We start from the raw sequence: 26,276 nt of genomic DNA on the forward strand, positions 1-26,276 counted from the left end.
CACATGGAATACGGTCATCTTACGGTGGCGTTATATGGCAATATTAAATTCGTCATCACTTCTTGATTATGCTGGCATTTTTTAACTTACAAACCTTTCGCACCTTAACTCTAATCTTGATGATTTAGTTTTCATTGTTTTAATCATCATGACATGCAGGTCTGAGGTCATCATTTGGTAATTTTTAATTTCGGGTCACTAGCTTAAACAAAAGGGGAAACAAAAAGGTGGTAGAGTTGTCGTCTCCCAACCTCAAGGTTGCAGGTTCGATCCTCAGTCCTCCTGTGATCATGATGAAGTATCCTTGAGCAAGATGCTGAACCCACAGTTGCTCCTGTTGCTGCTGTGTCATCAGTAGGTAAATGTGCTAACAGTGTCAAAGCGCTTTGAGTGCCTTGGAGGTGGAAAAGTGCTTATACAAGTGAAAGACCATTTACCATACTAAGATAGCACCATTAGATCAGCTTTTTAGTAATGTGAAAGCAGTCATTGTAATGTTGGGAACAGACTATCATTATCATTGTATATGTGTACATGTATATATTGTATATTAATGATTGTCACTAATATTACTCGCTAATTATCCGCGATTTCACTGTAGTGAAACTGTGAAGGCCGTCTGCACATGCATTATGTTGCAAAGCGAGGCGAGTCAAGTTCAAGGAAATCAGCGCTAATTTGGGACGTCTCGGATTTTCATAATAAAATGACCCATCCGCAATACAGTATATTTAGTGTCATTTTATTATGGTGCCCGGATGAATAGCTATGGCGAGCCGGAAGTGGTCCGAGAGCCGGTAATTGACATGCTTGTACACATTTGAAGTTGAACTGCACTAAACAGTAGTACGCATGTGTACTGCAGTGACGTGTCGAGAAAGTGTCAAGCCGAAGGATGTAAAAGATGATGGAAAAAGCTCCACATGTAAACTAAGTTTGGTGGAGCAACTAAATGTAGGAATGCGTCCTTATGTTTGGATTTTCTGTGTTAGCAACTCCTCATTCGTTAAGTTGAGGACGTCGATTTTAAAGTCGCTTTGCAAGCCGTCGAGTTAACAACTAGCTATGTTAGCTCTTGTTAGCTTCCGTTAGCTCCTGTTACTTTTGCCGGCCATATTTCATCCACTCGCGACCGGTTCGGGTGTCTGACAGCAGCCGGAATCCACAGCTCTGTGAGAGGAAGATGTCTCGGAGGCGGCTGGATAGTCGCAGCGGTCTCTCGGCTGGGCTGCTCGCCGAAATCCAGACTCCGATCAGCACAGAACCGCTGGACAGTGTGTTCGAAGTCACCGGAGAGTTGGGAAGGTGAGTCCTCCATATAGGCCTAAATGTGTCTCGACCCACCTTACTTCCTTTTTAAATTCGCCAAAGCTACCACGTACATTTCATTTAAAATTCAAAATGAATAGTTAGTCGTTATTGAAAGTTACAGTCTGACGATAGCTTTTTCTTGAATGGCTCATTACAGCAGCAAAAACAACACCACATTACAATAGTGAAAATCTAGGTCACAGTCTGGAATGTAACACTACAATACGGATACACATACAATGCCAGCTTTCATGTTTTATCAACTATTTAACTTTACCACAAGTACAATACCACTTTTCCTGTTTTATTTTAAATCTGTAATGTAACTTTGCAACAAGTACAATGCCAGTGTTCCTGTTTTATTTAAAATGTGTAGTGTAACTTTACAACATGTGCAGCATTACTTTTCGTGTTTAGAGCGTTTGTTTTAACCACTTATAGTCTGTCATGAAAAAAATAAATGCACAAATACAAAATGCCATAAATACACATATGGCATTTTGTTTGGCCATTTTTAAAGAAAGTAATGTATGTTTGGGCCATTTGCCATGTTGTATGTTTGCCATTGGGCATGATGACCATGGTGTGTTATACACTATACACAGACGTGTGTGTGTGTGTTATTATATGTGTATAATGTATGTATATGTATATATATATAAATGTGTATGTATGTATAGGTACAGTATATACGTGTGTGTATATATATATATATATATATATATATGTGTATGTATGCTTATACATATATAGTATGTATGTATATACATTATATATGTGTGTTTATATATACAGTATGTATATTCAGTACGTGTGTGTGTATGTGTGTGTATAAATGTGTATATATATGTATATACTGTCTTGATGACTCACTATCCATGCATGTTTTAAATTGAGTGCAACTGCTAAATAACCAAACTAAGTTGCGCGTTCCAGCAATTTGATAAAGAAGTTGAGAAACACGATTGAATTTAATCTTGCCAGGATGTACAGGAAGTCTGCATCAACAAGAAGTTCAGTCCGTTTGTGATTTATAATTATTTTGCATTGTTTTGGGCATGTAAAGCGATAATTATTAATAATAGTTTTGGGTGTCTATACGGATTAATTGGATTTACATTATTTCCAAAGGTAATAGGTATCCTTTCATTGATGACAAGAAAATTAAATAATATTCACATTTAAGAAGCTGAAATCATAGGATATTTACAATTATTAAAAAAAAGATTAATTGGGTAATCGATTAATCATCGATTCACTGATGAATTGTTACAGCTCTCATGTGAACAGGCGTGATCTTCAGACTTTAAAAAGGAGAAGTGGCCTCAGCCAATTTTATTCACATGTTAAGTATGTGATTGCAAAACAAGATGCCCTGAGGTGCAATGCAGACTGATAGGTGTCAGAATTTTCTATTCCTAATTTGGAGTGTTGGAACCACTTCTTCTGTTGGAGCCAGATCAAAACACCCTGTTTTATTTGTTACAATAAATCTTTATTGGAACTCTTTTTTTTATGCTGTGTTATTAATTCAGCGACTATAATTTGCTTTATTGGATCCTGCAAGTTGCATTTAAAAAACAAAACAAAAAAAATTAAGTAAAATTAGAGTGGTTGTGATTCTGTTGTGAGGCTTTGCTTGCAGTTGATATCATAGTTGCAGCTCAACAACAGTGTAAAAGACAAGTTGGACACTAGCGTCTTTGCAAATCCCGATGCTTGGCTTTGACATTGTTATATGTCCACCTTCCAACCACATGTTCCCTTTGTTGTTTCTAAGGGGCAAGTTTGCGGTGGTCAAACACTGCATGGAGAAAGCCACGGGGAAGGTGTTTGCTGCCAAGTTCCTACGAAAAAGGAGGAGAGGTCGTGACTGTCGGGCTGAAGTAATCCATGAGATGGCGGTGCTGGAGATGGCCCGAAACAACCCCAGAGTGGTCAACCTGCATGCTGCTTACGAAACAGATCATGACATTGTATTAGTGCTGGAATAGTGAGTTCACTCAAGGTCATCTTTCTGTGGGTTACGTCACTTTTACTGTACGCAAACTTACATTTAATTAGACCAAATAGTGAGATATCCAGTCAACTTCAACAAATCTGGCTTTTTCTGGCTTCATTTTGTTGCCATCATAACAGAAACTAAAACAAGTTTGCTTTGAATGCTCTGAATAAACAGGTATTGTTCTTAGGTGACATTTGTTGACTTTTCAACAATACACACCTTGTACTTGAACTCGTACACAAGTTTAGTTATTTATCTAACTTTCTTTACAAAACCTATACGCTGCTGACATGTTTTCCCATGGTGTGTGATGTGATGGTGGTGTGAGTCCATTTTGCTTTCATATTGCCCCCTCCTTCATAACTCCTGATGCTCCAAAGTCCTGTCCAATACACTTCCTTACAAAGTCTAATGCAAACAGTCAACTTACTCATGAGAAAGCGCCTCTTGTGTTTTGACCTTGCAAAGCAGGACCTATCCTGCTGTCACTTGATAGGTTTGTTTGGGTTCAAACAAACGCTGGTGTGATTTCTCTGATTGTGGAGTGCATTTATTGGAATGTAGACAGTAGACAGTAGCAGTTGAACCTTTAAGTGAATGAAGACAGCCTGACTCGGCCCACTTGCAAATGAGTATTGGTGCAGTTTGGGCCACTTCAACTAAAATGTAAGAGGTACTCAAACCAGTGTTAAAATACTGCAAAAAGCAATAGGAAAATCACCAAATTAGGAGAGTTGTGGGTAATCCTCTGTAAGTCCTTGGATCATAGTGTCTCAAGTTGCTTCTCAAGAAGCACAATAATAACAAAAAGGACAACACAATTAATGAATGGTTATTAATCCTGGATCATTCATCCACAGCATCCCTGCGATTAATCTGATTTTAAAATTGTATCATTTGCCCAAATCTTTATTTATTTTCAAGCTTGTCGAGACATGGCCGTTGATAACAATACCACCATATATAAACTTTCGAAATCCCTTTGAAATCTATCTGCAACTTAATCCTTACAGGGTCCGCAATATTATTCATATAGTTGAGATACTGTAGTATGAACGCTAAGTGAACCAGAACCAAATGTGTGCTGCATAACGTGCCACCTATCATTTCCTGTGTCTGTCCAGACCAGAAAACCAAAGTACAAATGTCTTCCAGAACTGTCTAACGTCTTTGTGGCGTGTATGTGATGACCATCTAGCACAGTGATTTCCAAACTCATGGGTACACGCATTGACATGCAGGTACACCACAAAATAGCCTTTTGTAACTGGAATATAAATAGACATACAGTCTGAGGTGCCTTGTTGCATTGTTCATTCTAGAAATGTTTGGTAGATTTACTTTCTAAAGAGTAAATCAGTGTGTCAGTGTCAAATGTATGACTGTTTGGGAACCACTGAGCAACCCATAAATAATGAGAAGCTAACAATTGAGTTTGTTGGTGAAAAGCGTAGTTTGTAAAGATACAGTCTGATGTAAGACATGCTCCTGTGTTTCCTCCTAAACAGTGCGGCAGGTGGAGAGATATTTGACCACTGTGTGTCTGATGAGCTGCTGCCGGAGGCTCAGCTCACCCGACTGATCAGGCAAACACTGGAGGGAGTTCACCACCTCCACCAGAGCAACCTCGTGCACTTAGACCTCAAGGTGGGCACACACACACACACACACACAATAGCTAGAGTGGAGGGAATATATTAGCGATATTGATACAGATAAACCTCCTGCTTCTCAAGACCGATACTTAATTACAGTGGTGGGAAAAATTGTTTGCCCCCTTCCTGATTTCTTATTTTTTGCATGTTTGTCACACAGAAATGGTTCAGATCATCAAACAAATGTAAATATTGGTCATTGACAACACAACTGAACACAAAATGCAGTGTTTAAATGAAACCTTTTACTATGAAGGGAAAAAAATCCAAACCTATATGGCCGTGTGTGGAAAAGTGATTGTCCCCCTAAACCCAATAACTGGTTGGCCCACCCTTAGCAGCAACATCTGCAATCAAGTGTTTGCGATAACTTGAAAGGAGTCTCTTACAGCGCTGTGGAGGAATTTTGGCCCACTCTCTTTCCGATTATTAATTGATTAATAAATGTCAATCGATGCTGACGGAACAAAAAGACAAGAAGGAAAGTGTAAGTGCCGCACGGACAGTTTATGGTAAGTTTATTGTAAAACGCTACCAGAATGGCTGAGCGTAAAATCCGACCCCCACTCAGTGGATTTAAAGTCTGCGTCTGGAAGCACTTTGGTTTTAAGTGCAACAAACATGCAAAAAAAAAAAGAAATCAGGACCACTTTTTCACACCACTGTATATATATATTTTTTTAAATATTCATTTTAATTCTTCAAGTACACACTTCAGTCAGCAACCTTACTTACATATATGTTAAAAAGCAAACAAAAAACTATTTATCTTTGACTGAAATGGTGCAGGATGAAGCATCAGATTAGTGGAGTGGAGGGAATATATGTTTACATATATACGCTGTGTGCACAATTATTAGGCAAGTTGCATTATTGATGATTAGTTTTATTATTAAACAACAGTGCTCTTGACTTTTTAGAGTCTGTTGAATCTCTTTTCTGGCACTTTTTGCCAAAAGGTTGCCTAATAACTGTGCACACCTAATAAAGCTTGTTGATCTTAGGCCACACCCTCCCTCAGTACACACATGCCCATCACTTGGTATGCTTAAACTCAATAGGCATTCAAGTTTATTCAGCATAGGGTTGGAAAATATGCATAAAAATGAGAATATGGTCAAAATACTGACTTGCCTAATAATTGTGCACACGGTGTATTTTGACAAGTTTGGCTCAAAGCATTTCAAACTTCAACTTCAGTTGTGGATGCATTTCATTTTTATAGTAGTTTGACACTCTATGGTAAAAGCCACAAGTTTTTTACTGTCCTGTACATTGTGCATCCTCCTTTCGTAGACACTTCCATAAGAGTCCAACTTTGCATTGGCCAAAGTATTGTACTGTCTTACTTCAGAATGTTTTTTCGATATAATGACATAGACAAAAAAAGGTTATAAAAGGATTGGCGCCAACGATTGGATCTTTGTCCTTTCATAATGATGTTCACTCTGGGTTTCCTGTATGTGTTTCTCAGCCCCAGAATATTCTCCTTACAAGCCTGTCTCCTCCAGGGGACATAAAGATTGTAGACTTTGGTCTGGCACGCAAATTGGGTGCGGTTGGAGAACTCAGAGAGATTCTTGGCACACCTGAATATGTGGGTAAGGTCATGAAATGTACTTTAACTCCTCAACATTCACAGGCAACAGTAGTTTGTGTGTGGGTGTGTATCCCAGCTGACTTCGGGCGAGAGCCAGGGTACACCCTGGACTGGTCGCCAGCCAATCGCAGCCATTCACACTCACATTCATACCTATGGACAGTTTAGAGTTGCCATTTAACCTAACCTGCATGTTTTTGGAATACTAACATAATTGTATTGCTTTGTCACGGCCTGTTCTCACACTGATATTCTGGTCCAGACACTGGTGACAACGCGAAGCAATGGAGTCGCACACATCACGAAACAATTCCCTTCATATTAGCGTTCATTCATGCTTTTTTAGAATGAATTTCCTATCTTCAAAGTTTAGTCTGGCTGCCATCATTCATTTCAATGTATCAAGGACTAGTCTTCCTGGAGCTGCTGTGACACAGTCCCATTACCGTAATGACTCGTATATCACTGGAAGGCGGAGAACCTCCATTTTCAGAGACCAATTATTTCAATAGTTGAAGACTTATGGTAATTTAAAAAGAGGATTGCAAGTTCTTTGGCTGGCTATAGCTTCGATATTTGTTTTAAAAAATAATTTGGAAAAGTTGGGTGTGCTGGATTAAAAAGCTTAAGAGGCCGAAAATGACACAGGTATGGTTTATAGTCATCACACACCTCAGTGAGAAATGACTTCAATTTCCGCGGTGGTGGAAGTTCTTCATTCATTATTGACATGTTTTTCATTTTCTATTCAGCTCCAGAAATCCTCAATTACGAGCCTATCACAACAGCAACAGACCTTTGGTGAGTGTGTCCTTTCATTTCAAGCATACTCTTTTTACTAGACGTAGAAATGATTTTGATCGTGAAGCACAATGTCGCAAATCAATCTTTTTATTTACTTCAGATGTCTTGTCAATTATGTTGAGAGCAAATTGTTGTCTTAGGGAATTCTATTTCGTTTGCAGTGTTTTATTGCACGTGTATTTTTCTCAGGAGTGTGGGTGTTATAGCCTACATGCTGGTCACGGGCGAGTCTCCGTTCGCTGGTGACGACAAGCAGGAGACTTACCTGAACGTGTCCCAGGTTAATGTGGACTACAGCAGGGAGGCTTTCTCCAGGGTTTCTGAGCTGGCTGTAGACTTCATCCGCAAACTGCTGGTCAAAGCGCCTGAGTGAGTAAAAAAACAAAAATATCCCAGAATAGAAGCACTCTCAAGCCATTGTTTTTTAAATCAAGTCTCAGTGGAGAGTTTGCACTAAAGGACATCTGCCCTCAGAGCATTCCAACTTTATTTTACAGCAATTCCATTGGGTTTCAGGAAATCCGCAAGCACACCAACTGTTGACCACAGGGAGTTTACTTCTCAGAATGTGCCTGAAAGTAGCAATTAAGCCACATCCCCTCTTCATCTCCACTTTTTGTTCAATGCCTTTGCTTTTAAATCTCCAGTAGAAGATTTGTTTGAATGGCATGCTTGAAAAAGATGAGAATCACAAGGAGAGGACATCTCTTTTTGCAATGCAGGTAGTTTCTGTCATTTGGATGGAGATTGACTTATGTTATTCTGTTTTTTTTTTTCCTTTTAAAAAAAGTGTCCCTTGATTTTTCTATCTGTGTATGCTATAAGTATGCACTTCCCTCTACAGTATAGTTGCACCTCAATGCTGAGGCAAAAATACTTTTGCTCCAGAATAGGGCCCATTTAATGTCTGCCGTGTGGGAAATGGGTATGCCTCTGTACCAAACCGTTACACACACACATGTACCACTCCACTCTGACTCAGTGCATCGTAACAAGCACCAAAAAACATGCCCTGTCGGGGTTGGGAGTTGCATAGGTAGGACATCACAGTAATATGATAAAAAGGTTTGTAAGTCCTGTAATGTTAATGCACATGTGTAAAACTCGTGCCCTGGAGGGCCGAGACGCTGCAGGTTTTCTCTCCAACCAGTTTCTTCAGCAGGTGATTTAATTGATGAGCTCCTTTCCTCAAACTGAATGTGTTGATCATTAAAATCACCTGCTTTAGTGACTGGCTGGAAAGAAAACCTGCAGTGTCTCGGCCCTCCATGGCACGAGTTTGACACCCCTGTGTTAATGCATTGACAACATTTCCACATTGTTTCTTTGCTGTCACATAATTTCACCCTACCATGCTACAGAAACAATGTTTGTGCAAGCATTCCCACATAGTATTTAGTGATTCCTCAAAGGCAAATTGCACATTTTAATGCATTCAGTGTCTTGGAAAGACCCTTCTATCTTATTAATGTCGTACATTGCTATGACCACAGAGACCGACCCAGTGCTGCAGAGTGTATAAGCCATCCCTGGCTATGGCAGCAGCAGCTGTGCGTGAGCCCAGAGACCACTTCTACCCGCACCATCCGCGAGAGGAGCTGCGGCGCCAAGTGGGCCGCTCCACCTGAGGACCCCGAGGACAAGGAGAACTTCCTGGAGTCGCCACATTCTCATGCAAAAAGGTTTCGCTTGGAGGAGGAAGCACTTCTTGGAGATGGTGACTTATGAAAACCTTTTAAATGGATTTTAAGCTTCCAAACGACCAGCAGTTGACTGCAAGAGTCCTTATTTATACTTAATTACAAGATTAACATAAGCCAAAGATAATCATCTTATTGGTCGCTCAACACTGATCTTGTCTCTTTGTTTAACTGCTTATTATCTTTGTATGGATGAGGACTTGTGGGAACAATTTCTGTTTTTGCCATCCTTGTTCTTATGAAGTTGCCTCTGTGCTTCATCTTAATAGTTGCATATTTGGATGTGCAACAAGGGCGTGTAACACTGCCCTAGCTTGCATGTTCAGTCTTTACGTCTCTATTTGTCAACATGTCCGTCTTACATACATACTTGGCTATATTATCTCACATTCAAGAGTGCCACATGTATATGCAATGTTTGGAGCATTTAGCTCAGGGTTTTAGAGGAAAACATTTTAATGATTCCAGTTTAAGATTAGTTACCATTTGAAAAAAGTGTAAAGCCTTTATTTTCACTGTTAATCCAATTCTCAGGTTATCAAATTGTAACATGGGGACGTGCGTTGTGTTTATTGTCTGACAGCTACTAATAATGCCAGCGTGCACGTTGTCTTTCTAGCAAATTGGAGGCAAGAGTTCCTCTCTTGTCAGCCTGCAGAAAGGGAAGATGATTCAGCACTTATGACTTTTTTCTTATTGCTATGATTAAGTTGCTACATTGACACACAACTTTTCATTTCTATTGTTGATTATTTTTATTTATCTGCTGGACTTGTTTGATATGATTTGTATGTCATTTGTGTGCGTCAGCACATGAGGTTAATGTAAGGAGAAAGGTGGTGTTAGCGTTGGACTGTTGGGAGCAAAGATGCTTTTATGTGGTGCTGGGAAGTTAAAGTGGACGTTGAATGATGAGTGTGTCGCTTGGAAGTGGTTCTAGAAGGAAGCAGATGCTGGTGACGTTATGTGGGTGAAATGGTAAACAGGTACAAGGCCTTGGTATGGTGTGAAATAAATGACACCATTCCTTTCTAATGTGTTCCATTGTTTGTTCTACATTCCACATTTATTTTTAATCATCTAATGCTGTCAACACTTGGTCCAAAGGCCTTAGTGTGTAGTAGCCTCATATTTAACACATAATATCGCCGACACAGCAGCCCGAGCTTGTTGTCCAGATATTTGCCTGTCCAATGTGCTTTGTGAATGTGTCAAGAAATAAGCTTTTGACTTCTCTGCTGTTTGCTAATACCTCATCATCACGTTTGACAAGTGTCTTGTCAGAGGATGTTACCCGAAGTTGTTCATCCTGTTGCAGCACAATCAGAAAAACTGAGAAGGACTTGTTTCACAACAGTGATGAATGATGAAACTCGTTTGCTGGCATTATTCTCCAACACAACGACCACTCAATTTATGTGGTGTATTCTATCTCGTATCCAAGTGGCGTCACCCACGATTGACAGATGTTTGTCTCCTGGAGGATATGAAGTGTCTTAAGAGATGAAACAACCATAAGCACAAGCAAATGTTTCAGAGATAAGTTTGTTTATTTTGGATTTTCTATTTAATGTATGAGCAATCTGATTGTATTTGCAATGACTTAAGAAACAACTTAATCCATAATGTATTGTCAACAAGCACATGCTAATATTTAGGCATCAAACTGCAAAAAGCTCATTAAAGATCTGTAGAAAATGAGACTCCCTTTGTTTTAGGTTTGGAGAGATGTAATGCATTGATTATTACTAACAAGGTATTGGTATTTTCAAACAACAAATTGCCACTCGGACTTTTAAGACATTTTGTCACACTGGTGAAAAAATAACTTAATACACGGAATGATTGACGTTACATTCAATATTGACAGCAATAACACAAGGAATGCAAATTAAAGACTTTTCTACTTAAATAACTTAAAATAAATTAGCATTAAGTATACAATACATTTCTGTGGTCAGATCAAATCAGATGATGTAATAACATCGGTGTAAGTCATAGAATGTAACATTTAGGAATAAAAGAGCGTCACTGTGGTGTGAAAGTAAACCTCTAGTGCAGGTTCATGTAGCCATCGTTTCAATGAAAACTGGTAAAAGCATGAATGAATGAAACGCTTTCTGAAGAAGGGAGATTTCCCTTGATCCTTTGCCGACTCCACCTATTGTCACAAAGCTGAGCTTCAGACAAACGTAGTATCAATGCTGGAAGGATATTTCAGCAGGCCTACACGAAACTTTACAACAACTTATTTTGTCAGAATTCCTGGATGACCCTGAAATGGTTTTCAATAGAGGGGGGGTTATCTTCAAAGTGAATTTTATGGAATAGGCTCGCCCCAAACTCCTCCAGGGTCTTGATGAAGCGTCTGTGCTCACGGCCGACCCAGGCCCGCATGGGGTCACACACCTCATACGGGGTGACGTGTGCGTGGATACCAATTCCACTGGCAGCCAGCTGGTGCAGCACCTGCTTGTCTGTCACCCAGGTTTCACTTCCTCCTGGGTGGCCGCCGTCCAGCCAGAACATGTCTGAGATGCTTTTAACAAAGTCCCACATCTGCTGGTCCGCCCGAGCCCCGGCCAGCTCATACACCATCTGGTTCAGGACGACACAGCCTTTGCTGAAGCCTACTACAGTCAGAGAAAACCCTGCCGGGATGCTTGCAGCGCCTCCCTGTGGATGTAGGATGTTTGGCAGGCCGGCTCGCTCCATTGCGTGGCTTAGCAGGGCCCTGCAAGCACATACTAGACTCAAACAACTGCTTAATAAGATTAAAATATTCATAGTGGCCGGGTCATGTGTGGATCCTGTGGGGGGGAAAAAAAACAAAATATTTGCCTAAAATGTGACTATTTTCTAGGGTTGACGGAGTTGTCATCAAATATAATTAAATTCAGTACAGTATATGGATTTTAAAGATGTATTAAAATTAAAAGGGCCCACAGTGACCTAGTGGTTAGTGTGTCTGCCTCACAGGCAGGAGATTGAGTTCAAACCCCCATTGTGCCGCCCTGCCGTGTCTCCTGTGTCATCGCTAGCTTGCTTGTAAATGAATCTTTCTGTTCGAAGGAGGAGGACTGCAACAGGAGGAGTACCGCAGCAATGTTTTAACAAGCATACAAAAACGCTACAGTACAGCAGAACGGCGCCAGGACCAAAAGGCACGGTCACAGGAGTGAAATATTCATGAGTAACTTAATTTCTTGTGTCCGACTTGTAGGTTGATCATTAAAATTCAAACAAAGAAACGAGAGAGAAATGTGAGAAAACGTTATTGTCCGTCTGAGAAAACTGTATAAAGCGTATGGTGAGAGGTTTTGCAGCCTTAAAACAAAAATAATAATCGTAAAAAAAAAAAATGAAGTTGGCTATTTCGCGGATTTCACTTATTGCAGGCTATTTTGGGAACCTATCCCCCGCAATAAATGCGGGAACACTGTACTTTCACCGCTCTGCATGAGGCAACAGCGAGGCATAAGCGTCACAATGAAGCAGCAGGAGAAGACACTTCACATTTAAATATGGCACTAACAACTCTTCAAACTTCAAACTCTCGAAATTTATTTTAAAGGCGTGATCATGAATTGAATTGTATGTTTGTATTCTTTCTATTTTCAGTTTCCACAGTCACGTCCTTCTTAATCATACAACAGACAATTACTTAACACAACGTATGTTTCTGTCCATCCGTTTTCTATACCGCTTGGCCTCATTAGGGTCGCAGGGGTATGCTGGAGCCTATCCCAGCTGACGTGGGGCGAGAGGCGGGGTATTGTCAGCCAATCGCAAGGCACATATAGACTAAAAACCATTCCCACTCACATTCATACCGATGGACAACTTACCTAATGTATGTTTCATGCACACAATATTTCTGTATTAACAGAATATAGTAAATATTGTCAATCATTTTGAGACATGCTAACACCTTTTTCCAGTGATTTTGTGGTTCTTAAAAAGCCGATCGAGACAAAGTGCATCTTCTAAGTATTCACAGCGCTTCAATTTCTCAAAATTTGTTAGGGTGCAGCCTTACTCCAAAATGAAAACTACACACAACACCCCATAACATTAGATTTTTTTATGTTTGCACATTTATTCAAAATAAATAAAGAAACCACATGTAAATAAGTATTTGGAGCCTTTGCCATGAAGCTGAAAATGTAGCTCAGAGGCATCCTGTTTCCGTTGATCATCCTTGAGATGTTTGTACAGCTTCATTGGCGTGCACCTGTTGTAAATTCAGTCGATTGGACATGAGTTTATTAGGGATGTCCGATCATATCGCCCCACCAATATTATCGGCCCGATATTGGCGGTCAATATTGGTATCGGGACTTTTCCCTATAATAAAATGACAGGGAAATATACAATACAACACAGTATATATATATTTAATGAAATTACCACATCGACTCATACCACGGCGTTGAATGTTCAGTCCAACTTTGTGCCTTTCAAACTCATGGATCGCAGATTCAGGACCAGATAAAAAGTATGTAGGATATAAATTCACTTTAATATCTATCTGCACATGAAGTTTCATTAAAATATGATGTTGCAAAATATGTTAATTTTGGCCCGGAATTACTGTGTACATGCAATTTGTAGTCGTGGCGTGGAAACGAATGCAGCGTGATGCTGCACCGAGAGTGCTAGGCCTACATGAAAATTATGACGCTTGATTTTCTTTCCTGGACTTTTTGGTGATCAAACAAAATGTAAATGGCTACTCTGTTGACTTTTAAATGTCAGAGCCTAAGCCTAATCGCAAGTATTTCTCAGATGTTTTACAATGTTGGTTACATCCACGTTGAGAAGCTAATTGCTGATGCTCTATCCATTAGCTTCACAACAGATATGTGTTGTAACACATATCGCTATTGGCTGATCTCGGTATCGGAAATTGAATATGTTATCGCCAAAAAAAAGCCAATATCGGCCATCCCTACTGTCTAGATATGGTCCCACAGTTGACACTGCATGTCAGAGCACAAACCAAGCATGGAGTGAAAGGAATTGCCTGTCGACCTCCGTGACAGTCCCCAGGCACATACAGTATCTGGGAAAGGGTAAAGGAACATTTCTGCTGCTTTGAAGATTCCAGTGAGCACAGCGGCTCCATCGTCTGTAAAAGGAATACGTTCTGAACCACCAAGAGTCTTCCTAGAGCTGGACGGCCATCTAAACTGAGCGATTGGGAGAAAAGGGCCTGAGTCACGGAGGTGACTAATCACTTGGCCAATACCATCCCCACAGTGAAGCCTGGTGGTGGCAGCATCCTGCAGTGGGGATGTTTTTCAGCGGCAGGAAGTTGACGCTGACTGTGACTCGGAGTGATTCTCCCTAAGGCGTGATGTGAGAAGTTTCGAAGGAAGACGCCTTACTCTCTCCTCGCATAACCAGCGCTTTGTCATGTTTGCCATAACAGGTTAGACTTTAGTTTTGCGTTTCCCTAGTTTTCACATTGTTTCATGTTTGTACTTTTATTTGGTTTTCTGCTTCTGTTTGGCGTGATGTGCCTGCGCTCACTGTAACGCACATGCAGCGGTACCTGTTTCATATTACTGAACCCTGCTATTAAGGTAGAGCCACATTACGCGCAAAACGTAACACTTTACAGTCATTACAAATTGCATATTTACAAGGTGAAGGCGGAACTTGGCTATAGTTCCAGACCGTGGACATACTGAGCTAGCAAGCATTCTGCTCTTGAGGAGCACGTCATCACTCATGCACCGATATCATTATCGTCAGAAAAAACAATGCCGACGTCATCTGATACCTCAATATCAGTCGGCCAATATTAGCAGACGTCTCTAATAAAGTTACCAGCGATGATCAATTTTGAACCTGTGCTTAATACTTCATTGTTGTGGTACCAAAGAAACTGAGAACCTGAGGTGGTGAAGAGCTCCACTGTTGGGCGAGTAGGGTGCGTGTTGTGGAGCTCCAAACATGTTGCTCTCCACAAAGTTGTGATAGCAGCTGAACTTGTGGAGGTACATGCGGGAGGCTCTCACCACCCAAATGTGGTGTTGAGGGAAACGACGGCCAAGGGTGACAGCCACCTCCTCCAGACTCCAGGATAGCCACTGGACCCCCTCTGGCTGAAGGACCATCTCATCCTGAAAGTTCTGAACCACACAAGGAAAGACACCTTTTGTTTACGCCCTACAACACCTCCTGTATAAGAACGTGGATCTATTCACCATTATTTTCTTATTTTCAAGCCCTTCAACTGTTAAGTAAGTGCACCCATAAAATATACACGAACAAACTTGATTGAGGTCCTCATGGGATCACCATCCCACCCTTGAGAACAAGTCCAACTTGAGCAACTAATAACCATGAATGATGCTGCATTTTGCATGTATTCACCTGAGAGTCTCCGTGGATGAAAACGAGGTATGCGTTGTTTAGTTTAGTTACGTATTGCATTGATTATTCATGTACTCACCTGAATGTCTCCGTGGAAGAAGACGAGATGTTTGCTGAGTTGAGGTCCATCAGGCCTAAGAAGCAGCAGGTCGTTCTTCATGTTAGTTGTGGATCCACACACAGCCAGCAGTTTATGGATCTTTTTTCCATCTGGACTGCTGCTGGACGCATGGAGTCCTGCAGAGGAAGTCATTGCTTTGACGATAAGTGTCACGACGAAGACATCGGAGAGGAAATCCCAGGTAAGAAGAACATTTGACGTTTAGTCCATTCTGCAAGCTGACGTCAGCCACCTCAAACCGTCACTTTGCGTTAACACGGCAAGAATAAAAGCCTTATGTGGTGTCTTCTCGCAGCTAATCATCTCAGCGTGTTGCAATCCAAAATGAAACAGGACAATATATTTTTACTCTCATTATAATTTCCATATTATTTGCCCACAGAGAGGCGCTGTGTGTTAAAGACATGCCAGTGCTACCAAACATCCTTACTGCGCATGTCAGTGGCGTCAGCTTTGACTAGCCGAAGAGACTGTACGAGTATGTTGGTCATCAAGATGATTCTTGGGTTATACTTCCCTTTTCGGCTTGAAGCCCAGGAAGAACTACTATTTAATCGGTTCATTTCGCCAAATACTTTAAAAACGATGATCGCTGGCGTAAACTCTAAACTGTAATATGGAAAACTAAATTAAATATAAGCACCTTTTACGTTACGGTCAAAGTGAAGACAAGAGGAGTGTATTACAACTGAACTAATGTGGGTTTTCATCGTGGTGTGTTTGTGCTGCAAGTTCATGTCTTATGAGGTAAATGTGTCGCACTTTTTAAAAGTTACATGTTTTAAACCTTCAAGCTACATGAAATACTTTATTTAGTTAGCGGACAATTGGACTTTGAACTCGACACTGATAAGTAGCCTACCCGTAGCTTTAACAGTACCGGTGAATATGAACGCATGTTGAATTTATGCAACTGTAAGATAACTACTCTCAGGTAAAACTCTTTACAGTTTGCATTTTACAACTCGCATTAAGTTAGCAAAATACTGATTTCAAGAGCTATTGCATATATGCTATGTAGTGATAGTGTACATACTGAGAAGTTAGCTAACTCATTGCCCACCGAGTCCAAAGTGTCTCTCTGCGTGTGCAATAGTCATTGACTCACTTTTTTCTACTTTTTATGTTCTGACATTTTGCAGAAACATGGTGTCCATTTCATTGGGAAGACGTCTGGTGGCGTGTCTCCTCAATGTCTCTGAGGCTCGCAGGAAAGACCTGGTGGAAATGGTGGCCATGGCTGCACTATACAACTCTGCAGGTTCAAGTACATCATAGCGCAGTATAAGATGGTAGCACATGTACGCGATTCCTACCAAATACATGGTGGCACTATACATCTGTATGTACATCAGAGCATACGGTGACCAAATGCCCTGTTTTTTTGTTTTTAGAAAGTGAAGAATATGTCCTGGTTTTCATTGGGTCTCTAAATGGACTGGCATTGGGGTGCTCTCTTGCATGTGACGTAATCCCTGAGAGGAGGGGTATCTTATTTTGATTACCAAAAAACCAGGACACTGGACAGATGTTAATGAAACCTCGTTTTTCGAACGCCCCGGTTTTCATATGAAATAATACATTTTTGCCAACATTTTCACACGGTTATCATACAATGTTGTGTGTGTCGTATTTCACCCACTTCGATGTTGTGGTGTTAAAAAAGATGCGGACAACATGGCGTGTTTATTCAGCCGTCTTGAATCACACACCCAACACCAAGGGGGTATTCTGCAAAGTGGGTCTAGTGGGTTAGCGAGCTGTGGTGAGTTGAAAGCCGGACTTGTGTGTTCAGCGAAGGTAGCTCTCTTCAAGCAACTGTATCACCATGGTAACTTAGGTAACTCATACCAGGCTTGCAGCTTCAAATCAGCTATGAAAGTGCCACTTTTTCACAGTTTAACTAATTTCGGAGATTGCATCACCATTTCTTGAGAACCTACGAGGTCCCCAAAGGGAAATGGAGGCAAAAAAGAGCATTCCCTGATGATATTATCCTTCTATCAGCGAGATAGATTTTCAGATGAGGGAATACGCTAGATATGCTCACACGAGCGCCAGGAATAAAATGCAATATGAAATATTCATTTAATCTTAATATAAATGTTGCAATCCTTAGTTTACACAATACTATGGCAACCTGTAAGGGTCATCCAGTTTGCAAAGTCAAATAAAACTTGGACTTAGACAGACTTTATTGATCCACAAGGGAAATTGTGTGGTCGCTGTAGCTCAAGAAAAACACTCTTATATAAAATGCAACGCAATATGAATAAAATATTATAAAATAGAACGAATGTCAACAACATTTGCATACTTACAAATAGTGAGTAAAAATATAAGTAAATACGAGTAAATGTACACTTTATACAAGGGGGGACAGTACAGGGCAAATAAATAGTGAGTTTGTGAGTCCGACTATGTTCGTAATGTGTCTTTATTACAAAACGTGACTATTTGCATGCTCTCAACTGAAAATGGAACCGAGAGTCAATTTCTCCCAGCTCCAACGCCCATCTGTGATGTCATCAGTGGTTGACTCTGTAGTTCTTTGCTAACCAACACAGTATAACTTATATACTGTATAACTTATAGCAAAACAGGAACGTGTGGTCCGTGTGGCTGTCGCTCGCTTGTTGTGAGTGTAAAGAGAGCCGCCCACACGGCAACCTCTCGGGGCTTACATCATCACATCGAGTCGGGTGCCGTCATGCCGGGTCAATTCAATGGCCCAGTGAAAAACAACAAAAACCAGGACATTTTCATCACTTTCTAAAAAAAACAAACAAACAGGACAGCAAGTCTGGGAAGCCAGAGCGTTTGGTTACCTGGGAGGTTGTATACTGTAGCTGATGGTATTATTTCATATTTTTTAGTTATTTATTAGGACAGTAAAGCTTGAAAAGAGAGCTATTATTTTCTTGCAGGCTGATTTTTTTCTAATACAGAAGAGGCATTATTTCTGTCATAAATTAATTCAAGAGGCTTTTATTTATTTTATTATATGTATTTTTGCGCCATTGAAACTTATCAAATAGATCTTATTTTAGTCATAATAAAATATGTTGAGTAAGCTCTGAGAAGCCCATCTGAATTTGTGTCTTTGGTTATAGTTTTTTGTAACCGAACAGTTTTCTATCCATACAGAGGAGGCATACTTTAAATGCAATAAGTCATCTTTAAATATCTCACGCCACGTCTTACGTCCTAGTTTTTGCTATTCTAATACAGAAGAGATATTATTTCTATCATAAATTCATTCCAAAGGTTTGAAAGTTATTTTTGCACCACTAAAACGTATCAAATGGGTATTATTTTAGACATAATAAAATATGTTGATTAAACTCTGAGAAGCCAGGCCTTGTTTGTGTCCTGGTTTTTGCAAATGAAAATGTGGTCACCCCATCTTAGCACAGCATGATAGCACAATACAGTATTACATATTTGCACAGTGTAACATTGAAGCACAATGACATGAGCCATACTATGTTTTGTCGCATCATTGAATACTACAATACTTGTAGTCACGCAACGAGGAACATCTGCAGCAGCAAAGTGAACAGTAGCAGCACACTATAACTATCACTAAAGTACATACAGTACGTTGTATGGGTGCCAAGAGACACCCAAATCACGAGACGAGACAATGCACGAATTGGGTCCACGAAAGATTTTAACACTAATTTTAAGAAAAGTACAATGAAAAAATCTTACTGGACAAACAAACATTTTTATTTCACTGAGTCACAAAACACGGTGGTCTAGTGGTTAGCACGTTGGCCAACACAGTAACAGCTTGGAGATCGGGAAGACCGGGGTTCGATTCTCCCCTGGGCATTTCTGTGTGGAGTTTGCATGTTCTCCCCGTGTGCGCGTGGGTTTTCTCCGGGTACTCCGGCTTCCTCCCACATTCCAAAAACATGCAGGTGAGGTTAATTGGTGACTCTAAATTGTCCATAGGTATGAATGTGAGTGTGAATGCTTGTTTGTCTATATGTGCCCTGCGATTGGCTGGCGACCAGTCCAGGGTGTACCCCGCCTGTCGCCCGAAGTCAGCTGGGATAGGCTCCAGCATGCCCCCGCGACCCTAATGAGGATGAAGCGGTATAGAAAATGGATGGATGGATGGATGGAGTCACAAAACAATGCAGGTCGTTTTGAAAACAAATTTGAGACCAAATAAACCACTAATGTCATGATAATATATAACAATATTAATAAATAATAATATATCATAATAATGCCTAATTTCCTTTACTGTGTCATTTTTCACTCTGTAAAGTTGTGGAATTTGCGTTTGTGACCTTTTTTTTTTTTTTTTTGTTACAGGCAGTTTGTACTGTCCGTCAAACATTTGCAGCATTTCTTGAAATCCTGGCTTTGCAATAGTGGTGTCCGTGTTCGTTCCAGCTTGTAGTAGAGCAATGCCAGATCATTGTTTTTGCCTTATCTACTTTGTCTTTGTTTATTTGCTGTGGGATAAATAAAGTACAATACAATATTTACGTCAGGGCTGTCATTTGATATTTATCATTTAAAATAGCTATTTATAAAAAAAAATTCATACATATATTTAAAGACAAAATTTTGTCCTTTTTAAAAATTAGTTATTAGTATCAACATTTTACGGCCCGACACCGGATACCGAATCTACTTAACCGGCCTTCAAAGTAAGAGCTCAGTCGCGCTTAACTTAAAATGTTCAAATTGTATTCTGCAACAGATGAAGCTAAACGTTTTACGAATGAAAAGAGGTGAACAATTTATTAACACAATTAAATAAGAATGTTTCTGGTTAAAAATATTTTGCTCAGCACGAGCTGTTATGGTTGGGAAAATACAGGAAGTCGGCTCGCCTTCGTGAATTGGACTAACCCAATTTGATTGAAATGTTATATTAGTTCATTAAGAGTCCTGTGTTATGTTATTTTGTTAAAAGAGAACAATATTATTATGTTACAGTAAATGACCATTATATTATTCCAAATATGAATAAGAGGTGGTAGAGCGTTTGTAAGAATAACTAGAATTTGTCCATGTTTGATGTCAGTGTTCGCATGTTTTGTGAGTGTTTGGGAAACAAGGTGAGGTTCTGAAAAAGACTTTGACTTGATTGAGCAGGTTTTCAAAGAGAGGAGACCACTGTACTGAACATCTTCAATGACCACGACTACAACCGTTCCGTCATCACAATCGTGGCCGGTATTGAATCCATCAGTAAGTATTCAATCATTTTCAGGCATCAAGTACTGTACTGTTGCAGTAACTGCTGAACAAACGATGTGACACACCCTTTTGGAACAAACCCTTTTAATAATGTCAAACATTAAAACACAACATGGGCATTTTGTAACCCAAAAATCTAACCTGAGTGAAGTTGGCCCCCCACCCCACTCAAAAGTCTAGTCAAATAGTCTCATTTTTTAGTGCTACGTTTGTACTGTTTTGTGCAGTTAACATGAACGTTTGTACTGCTTTTGTTTTTGAGATATTACAGTTTATTTATTTTACAGGTCAACCCAAGTTCACCCAGCCCCCCCGACATGCTCGGAATGAAACCAAAATAGTCTAATCTTTTAGTGCTACGTTAGTGCTGTTTTGTGCAGTTAAAATGAACGTTTGTGCTGCTTTTGCTTTTGAGTTATAACAGTTTATTTTATAGGTCGTCTCAAGTTCACCCAGCCCCCCGACATGCTTGGAATGAAACCAAAATAGTCTCATTTTTTAGTGTTACATTAGTGTTGTTTTGTGCAGTTAAAATGACCATTTTGTGCAATTAAAATGAACGTTTGTGCCGTCCTACTTTTTGAGCTATTAAAGATTTAATTTTCCAGTGATTACATAATCTGGTGATGACGTCACCACCACCCAGCATTCTCCGAATGAAACCAAAATAGTCTCATTCTTTTAAAAACCAGTGAAAGACGTTTGAAGGTGAATATTTAGCGACAAAGGGATGTTATTCAGGGGCCGCACGGTGGTCTAGTGGTTAGCACGTTGGCCAACAGCCTGGAGATCGGGAAGACCTGGGTTCGATTCTCCCCTGGGCATTTCTGTGTGGAGTTTGCATGTTCTCCCCGTGTGCGTGTGCGGGTACTCCGGCTTCCTCCCACATTCCAAAAACATGCATGTTAGGTTAATTGGTGACTCTAAATTGTCCATAGGTATGAGTGTGATTGGTTGTTTGACCAGTCCAGGGTGTACCCCGCCTGTCGCTCGAAGTCAGCTGGGATAGGCTCCAGCATGCCCCCGCGACCCTAATGAGGAAGAAGTGGTATAGAAGATGGATGGATGGGATGATATTCATATGCAGAAAGTTGTCAACATGACTTTTCTGTGGGGGTGTTGTTTTTTCTTAGTTGTTAGTCGTACATGTGTTTGATTCCAGGGGAAGCGGTTCTGTCTGCCTGTGAAAAGGCCTGCCAGCTGTTTGACATGAGCACACACTCGGGTGTCCACCCGTGTTTGGGTGCTGTGGACCTCATACCCATCTACCCCCTGGGGGAGGACGTGGGAGTCCGCCACTGTGCTAAAGAGGCTCGGGGTGAGATACCATTTGTGTGTGTGTGTGTGTGTGTGTGTGAGCATGTCTACGACACACTGCAGTTACTTTACAGTTATATTGCAATGTTTTAGTTGTGATGCTGCACATATTACCTGTGTGTCCTTTTATTGCATTCATACCACAGCCTTTGTCTAATTAGTTGTTGTGTTAGGCACCTGCAGCAAGTTCCATCTTTTTACACTTATCATAAAAGTTTCCAGACTGATGTACTGTAGATGTTTACAGTGTTGTACTGTTGATCTACATGATGTGGAAGTGACATACCATGACGTTGGTGTGTTTTTCAGTTACCTGTAATTTCATTTTTATGCCTCTCCTGAACCTTGTGAGCTGTCGGCTCGTGGTAACTCAGCCCAGCAGTTACTGCAGCTCGGTACCGTTGGTCACTTTTTCTTGAAAATGGCAGCCAGAAAGTGTTTTTTTCAGATGTAAGACTTGTCTTACATTACATTACGTTACTTATCTAAACCAGAGTAAGGCCGCGATGGGAAGAGTTTGTGCACTGGCAAGTCTAGCTCAATGTGATTATAAGCCAGTGACAATGGGGGAGGGAATTGTAGCCAGGCTTCATTTTACCCAGGGTGAGTGACCAAAGGGTGTACTCACAATGGGCCAATTATATCATATTTCACACCAAAAGTCTGGTACGTTGGCACTGATCCTTGCCTAAGCACGGCACGTTTCCCTCCTTTAGCAAGATTGTAAGAGGTCGGTAAGGTCCCTGTACCAATCCCAAGCACACGCATGCTTTACTTGGACATGCTAGGAAAGCTAGCGGTGATATAAAACGTTTGCACATCTTGTGTTTGCAAGGGTTGACATGATTTTGTCCTTCCACGGTCCCAGCGGTTGCTCAGGGACTCACAGAGCGAGTCCAGGGCACAAGTGTCTTCCTCTTTGGCTGGGCAGACTCCCCACTTCAGCGGGGGCTAGCTCAAAGGAGAAAGGAGATGGGATGGTTCAAGAAGACTCCAGACTTGAGCGATATCAGGCCTGATATGGGACCTCTGCCACAGAAAACCTTTGGCCTCACAGGTGAGTCCAAACTCCAGCATGAAAGTAGGCTTAGCGCAGCTTCTTCATTTGGGCAGTGCAGTTGGCAGATAAGCTCAGGTCCAGTTGTAATGGATCAGATACATCACCATACCGGTCATTTTAAATGTGCTTGTTAATAACAGTACTTTTATTGTGAACCATGGATTTGAATTGCAAGATAAGTTTATGAATATTATTGTTTACTGTCTAACTGTGCTTCTGTGTTGCAGGTGTTGGTGCCAGTCCTTATGTCATGAACTGCAACGTCACTATCGACACCCAAGATGTAAAAATAGGACAAAGCATTGCTTCAGCAATTCGGGAGTCAACAGCAGGGGGCCTTCCGGGTGTGCAAGTGCTGGCTTTGCCTCATGAGGGCGCTGTGGAAATCGCATGCAATGTGGAAAGCGTGCAGGGAAGTCCACCTTGCCAATTGACTGCAACAACGCCATGGCCATCTTTCACTATTGGGGGTCAACCGTACTGTCACGTTCCAGCTTCCCTCATCACTGCCGGGGTTGCAGAGCTGGCAGGGAGGCATGGTGTTGGCACAAAGGGTACTGCTTTAGTGGGGTTCACTCCCCAGGAGTGCAGGGGCTTGGCAGAGTTGGCTCTGTCTCAAGGGATTGCAGAGTTTTGGAAAGAGCAACGTAAGATGCGCATGTGAAAATCCATTCCAAATCAAAACCACTGATAGAACATTTTTTGAACTTCTTAAAAATTACGTCAGTTGACTTGCAAATCTAATTACGTTGCCACCTAGTCAAGCATTGCATTTCTGCAAGTTAATAATAGGAATGCTGGCAGAAGTTTATTATTCTGATTGTCTATAAAGGATGGATTTGACATAGAGTAATAAATAAGTACATACTGTACTCTGAAGTTTGGATATCTGTCACAAGTAGAACAGGACCTTATGAGGGTGACATGACACTGCAATAAAAAAATCATCGGCGCCATCAGCGACTAATAGCCTAATAGCCTAATAGCCTAATAGCCTTGTCTCATTGCAACTTGAGACACATGGATGACGCTGGAAATGAGAAAAGATGTAAACTCAATTTTGATATAACACACAAAACTTAAAGTGTACATTTCTTGTCACACAATGAATGGTATTGTACATAAAAAAGTATTAGTAAAAAGTAGGGCTGTCAAAAATAACACGTTATTCATTTTTTTGTGTAATTAACGCCTGCACATCAGAGCAAGCTCTATTAAGACGGCAAACGCAAGCACGGTGGAGCGTCCCCACAGTCGCACAGAGCGTGACGCTGTTTTCGAACTTCATTCTGACCCGAACACATCGACAGCAGTACAATTCCAGCACCACATACTGTACAGTATGTACTGTGTCTCCAACTCACACATGTCTCTAGTCTGTTCATCCTGGGAACGACGCTTCCTCATTCTCATTCCCAGAACACGAGGTGCATTTAGGGACACTCCAAACATCACAAAAACGGCTTTATAATGCAAGTGTGTGTGTGTAAATAAACTGGAAGATCAAGAAAAACATGACGTGGATATTCTTATCAGTCACTTTGTAACTCTTAATTTGGATGTACAATTTGCTACATTTAAGTATGCTGGAAAATACACTAAAAACAAGTACATTTACCTTAAGTTACGTGATTTCTTTGAACGCAACCCCTCATTGCCCATAATACCACCGTTTAAAGAGCGACTCAAATGTCCTGCTACACTATTAAGAGACTAGTGTTAGACAAATAGATGTTTAGACTTGTGTTATCTTTTCGCTTGGTTCACATATTCAGTTCATTTGGAGCTGTTAATACATACAAATATAATCCTGCCGCTACTGAATGTCACCATTTCTCAGCACGAGGGGACACACCGTCGAGCTTTGGTGTCGAACTGCTGGTGAAAGAAATGCAGGACCTTCTCGTTCCGCCTCCGGCTAGCCACTCCAGCCACACAGCACTGTCCACATCCTTAGTCGCGATCTGCAGTGGGTTTGCTGCCACGCCTTTCATCGCAAACCGTCTTGTAGCCAGAAAAACTCCCATCAGGTCCCTCAGCCAAGCTCCAATAATTGCTGGTGGCCTAACAGGGAAAGTTAGCAGACACCGTGCACACTGGAAGTGGAAACTGCCGCAGGAAAATGTGCAGGAAAAGAAACCAGCCGTCATAAGAGTTTAGCAGTAACAGCATCTGTCCATATGCACTCTCTGCCCTCTGTGGCTGTTAGACTGCACCTCCAGAGTATGGAGGTGACATGACACCATGTGTGGACAGTCGGTTGAGAGCAGCAAAGACCCAGCAGTATCTTGAATCGTCAGCAATATTTCTGGAATAGCGCCTCAATATGTCACAACTTCAGACCGGGCCGCTCTGCTGGAGTTTTGTGGCAACAGTAACAGCAGGCTGCAGAGGAGTCACGGTCAGCCGCTGCTTGGAATATGTTCATCGGGGGCAGTAATTTGGCAGTTTGAAGAAACTGCAGTAACTGCTTTCGAGTTTGGCTTAATTTGTCAACTGCCAACAACAGTATGAAACGGCAAACACCTTTTCCTGCCAAAACACTGTGCTGTAATCACGCCCCCAAATCTATAAGCCTACGAGGTGACAGACACGGCCCCTGGTGTCCAACGTAGCATATGATATTCATGACTAGGGTAACCAAACATCCTATTTTGCCAGGACATGTCTTGTTTTCACGTCCTCGCCTGCTTTTTAAAAAAATGTTTAGATTGTGATGAAAATGTCCTGGTTTTCATTGTTTTTCTTTGGGCCATTAAATTGAGCAGCATTAGGGCACTCTGCTGGATGTGATGATGTAAGCCAAAGAAAAAGGCAAAACATATGCTCAGACACTGGCAGAGCTGAAGTCTCGTAAAACCCGGGACGTCATTTACAGCGGTTATTCAAATTCAAGATCTTGTGACTAAATTTAGAGGGCACATTTTTTTTTCGAAAATATGGTTACATTCCAAAACGTAACAAGCATTTGACCTCAGGTTCCTGCTGTTTTTGGACTCACTGGAGTCCTTGCTTTCGTGCTGGTTTTTGAACGTTCTTCCTTTGGAATTTGCGTCAGGTTCTAGGTTGTGTCTTGCAGAGATTGGAGCAAGT

General features: G+C 41.0%; 3 protein-coding genes across 7 annotated transcripts; 2 read left to right on the forward strand and 1 right to left on the reverse strand.

The window, feature by feature from the left end:
- The first annotated feature begins 837 nt into the window (after positions 1-837).
- stk17b (serine/threonine kinase 17b (apoptosis-inducing)) lies at positions 838-10,786 on the forward strand. Its single transcript, XM_054787343.1, has 7 exons — positions 838-1,305; positions 3,092-3,304; positions 4,825-4,963; positions 6,446-6,572; positions 7,324-7,372; positions 7,565-7,744; positions 8,869-10,786. The coding sequence occupies exons 1-7, from the start codon at positions 1,184-1,186 to the stop codon at positions 9,101-9,103; spliced, it is 1,065 nt and encodes a 354-aa protein (XP_054643318.1). The 5' UTR covers positions 838-1,183; the 3' UTR covers positions 9,104-10,786.
- Positions 9,871-16,785, reverse strand: c9h2orf69 (chromosome 9 C2orf69 homolog). 2 transcript variants are annotated; one of them, XM_054787350.1, is made up of 4 exons: positions 16,689-16,785; positions 15,539-15,696; positions 14,977-15,215; positions 9,871-11,809 (listed from the first exon to the last, which is right to left on the reverse strand). In XM_054787350.1, the coding sequence occupies exons 2-4, from the start codon at positions 15,617-15,619 to the stop codon at positions 11,332-11,334; spliced, it is 798 nt and encodes a 265-aa protein (XP_054643325.1). In that variant the 5' UTR covers positions 15,620-15,696; positions 16,689-16,785; the 3' UTR covers positions 9,871-11,331. The 2 variants fall into 2 exon arrangements, with proteins under 2 accessions (XP_054643325.1, XP_054643324.1); XM_054787349.1 differs by lacking the exon at positions 16,689-16,785 and having other exon boundaries at positions 15,539-16,215.
- Positions 15,570-25,165, forward strand: ftcdnl1 (formiminotransferase cyclodeaminase N-terminal like 1). 4 transcript variants are annotated; one of them, XM_054787348.1, is made up of 6 exons: positions 15,570-15,761; positions 16,723-16,841; positions 20,702-20,797; positions 21,969-22,124; positions 22,992-23,180; positions 23,411-25,165. In XM_054787348.1, the coding sequence occupies exons 2-6, from the start codon at positions 16,727-16,729 to the stop codon at positions 23,845-23,847; spliced, it is 993 nt and encodes a 330-aa protein (XP_054643323.1). In that variant the 5' UTR covers positions 15,570-15,761; positions 16,723-16,726; the 3' UTR covers positions 23,848-25,165. The 4 variants fall into 4 exon arrangements, with proteins under 4 accessions (XP_054643323.1, XP_054643320.1, XP_054643322.1 ...); XM_054787345.1 differs by lacking the exon at positions 15,570-15,761 and adding an exon at positions 16,051-16,327; XM_054787347.1 differs by lacking the exon at positions 15,570-15,761 and adding an exon at positions 16,051-16,278.
- The last annotated feature ends 1,111 nt before the right edge of the window (positions 25,166-26,276 follow it).

This window comes from Dunckerocampus dactyliophorus, chromosome 9 (assembly GCF_027744805.1).
Source record: "Dunckerocampus dactyliophorus isolate RoL2022-P2 chromosome 9, RoL_Ddac_1.1, whole genome shotgun sequence".
In the NCBI taxonomy this organism is placed as follows: Eukaryota; Metazoa; Chordata; class Actinopteri; order Syngnathiformes; family Syngnathidae; genus Dunckerocampus; species Dunckerocampus dactyliophorus.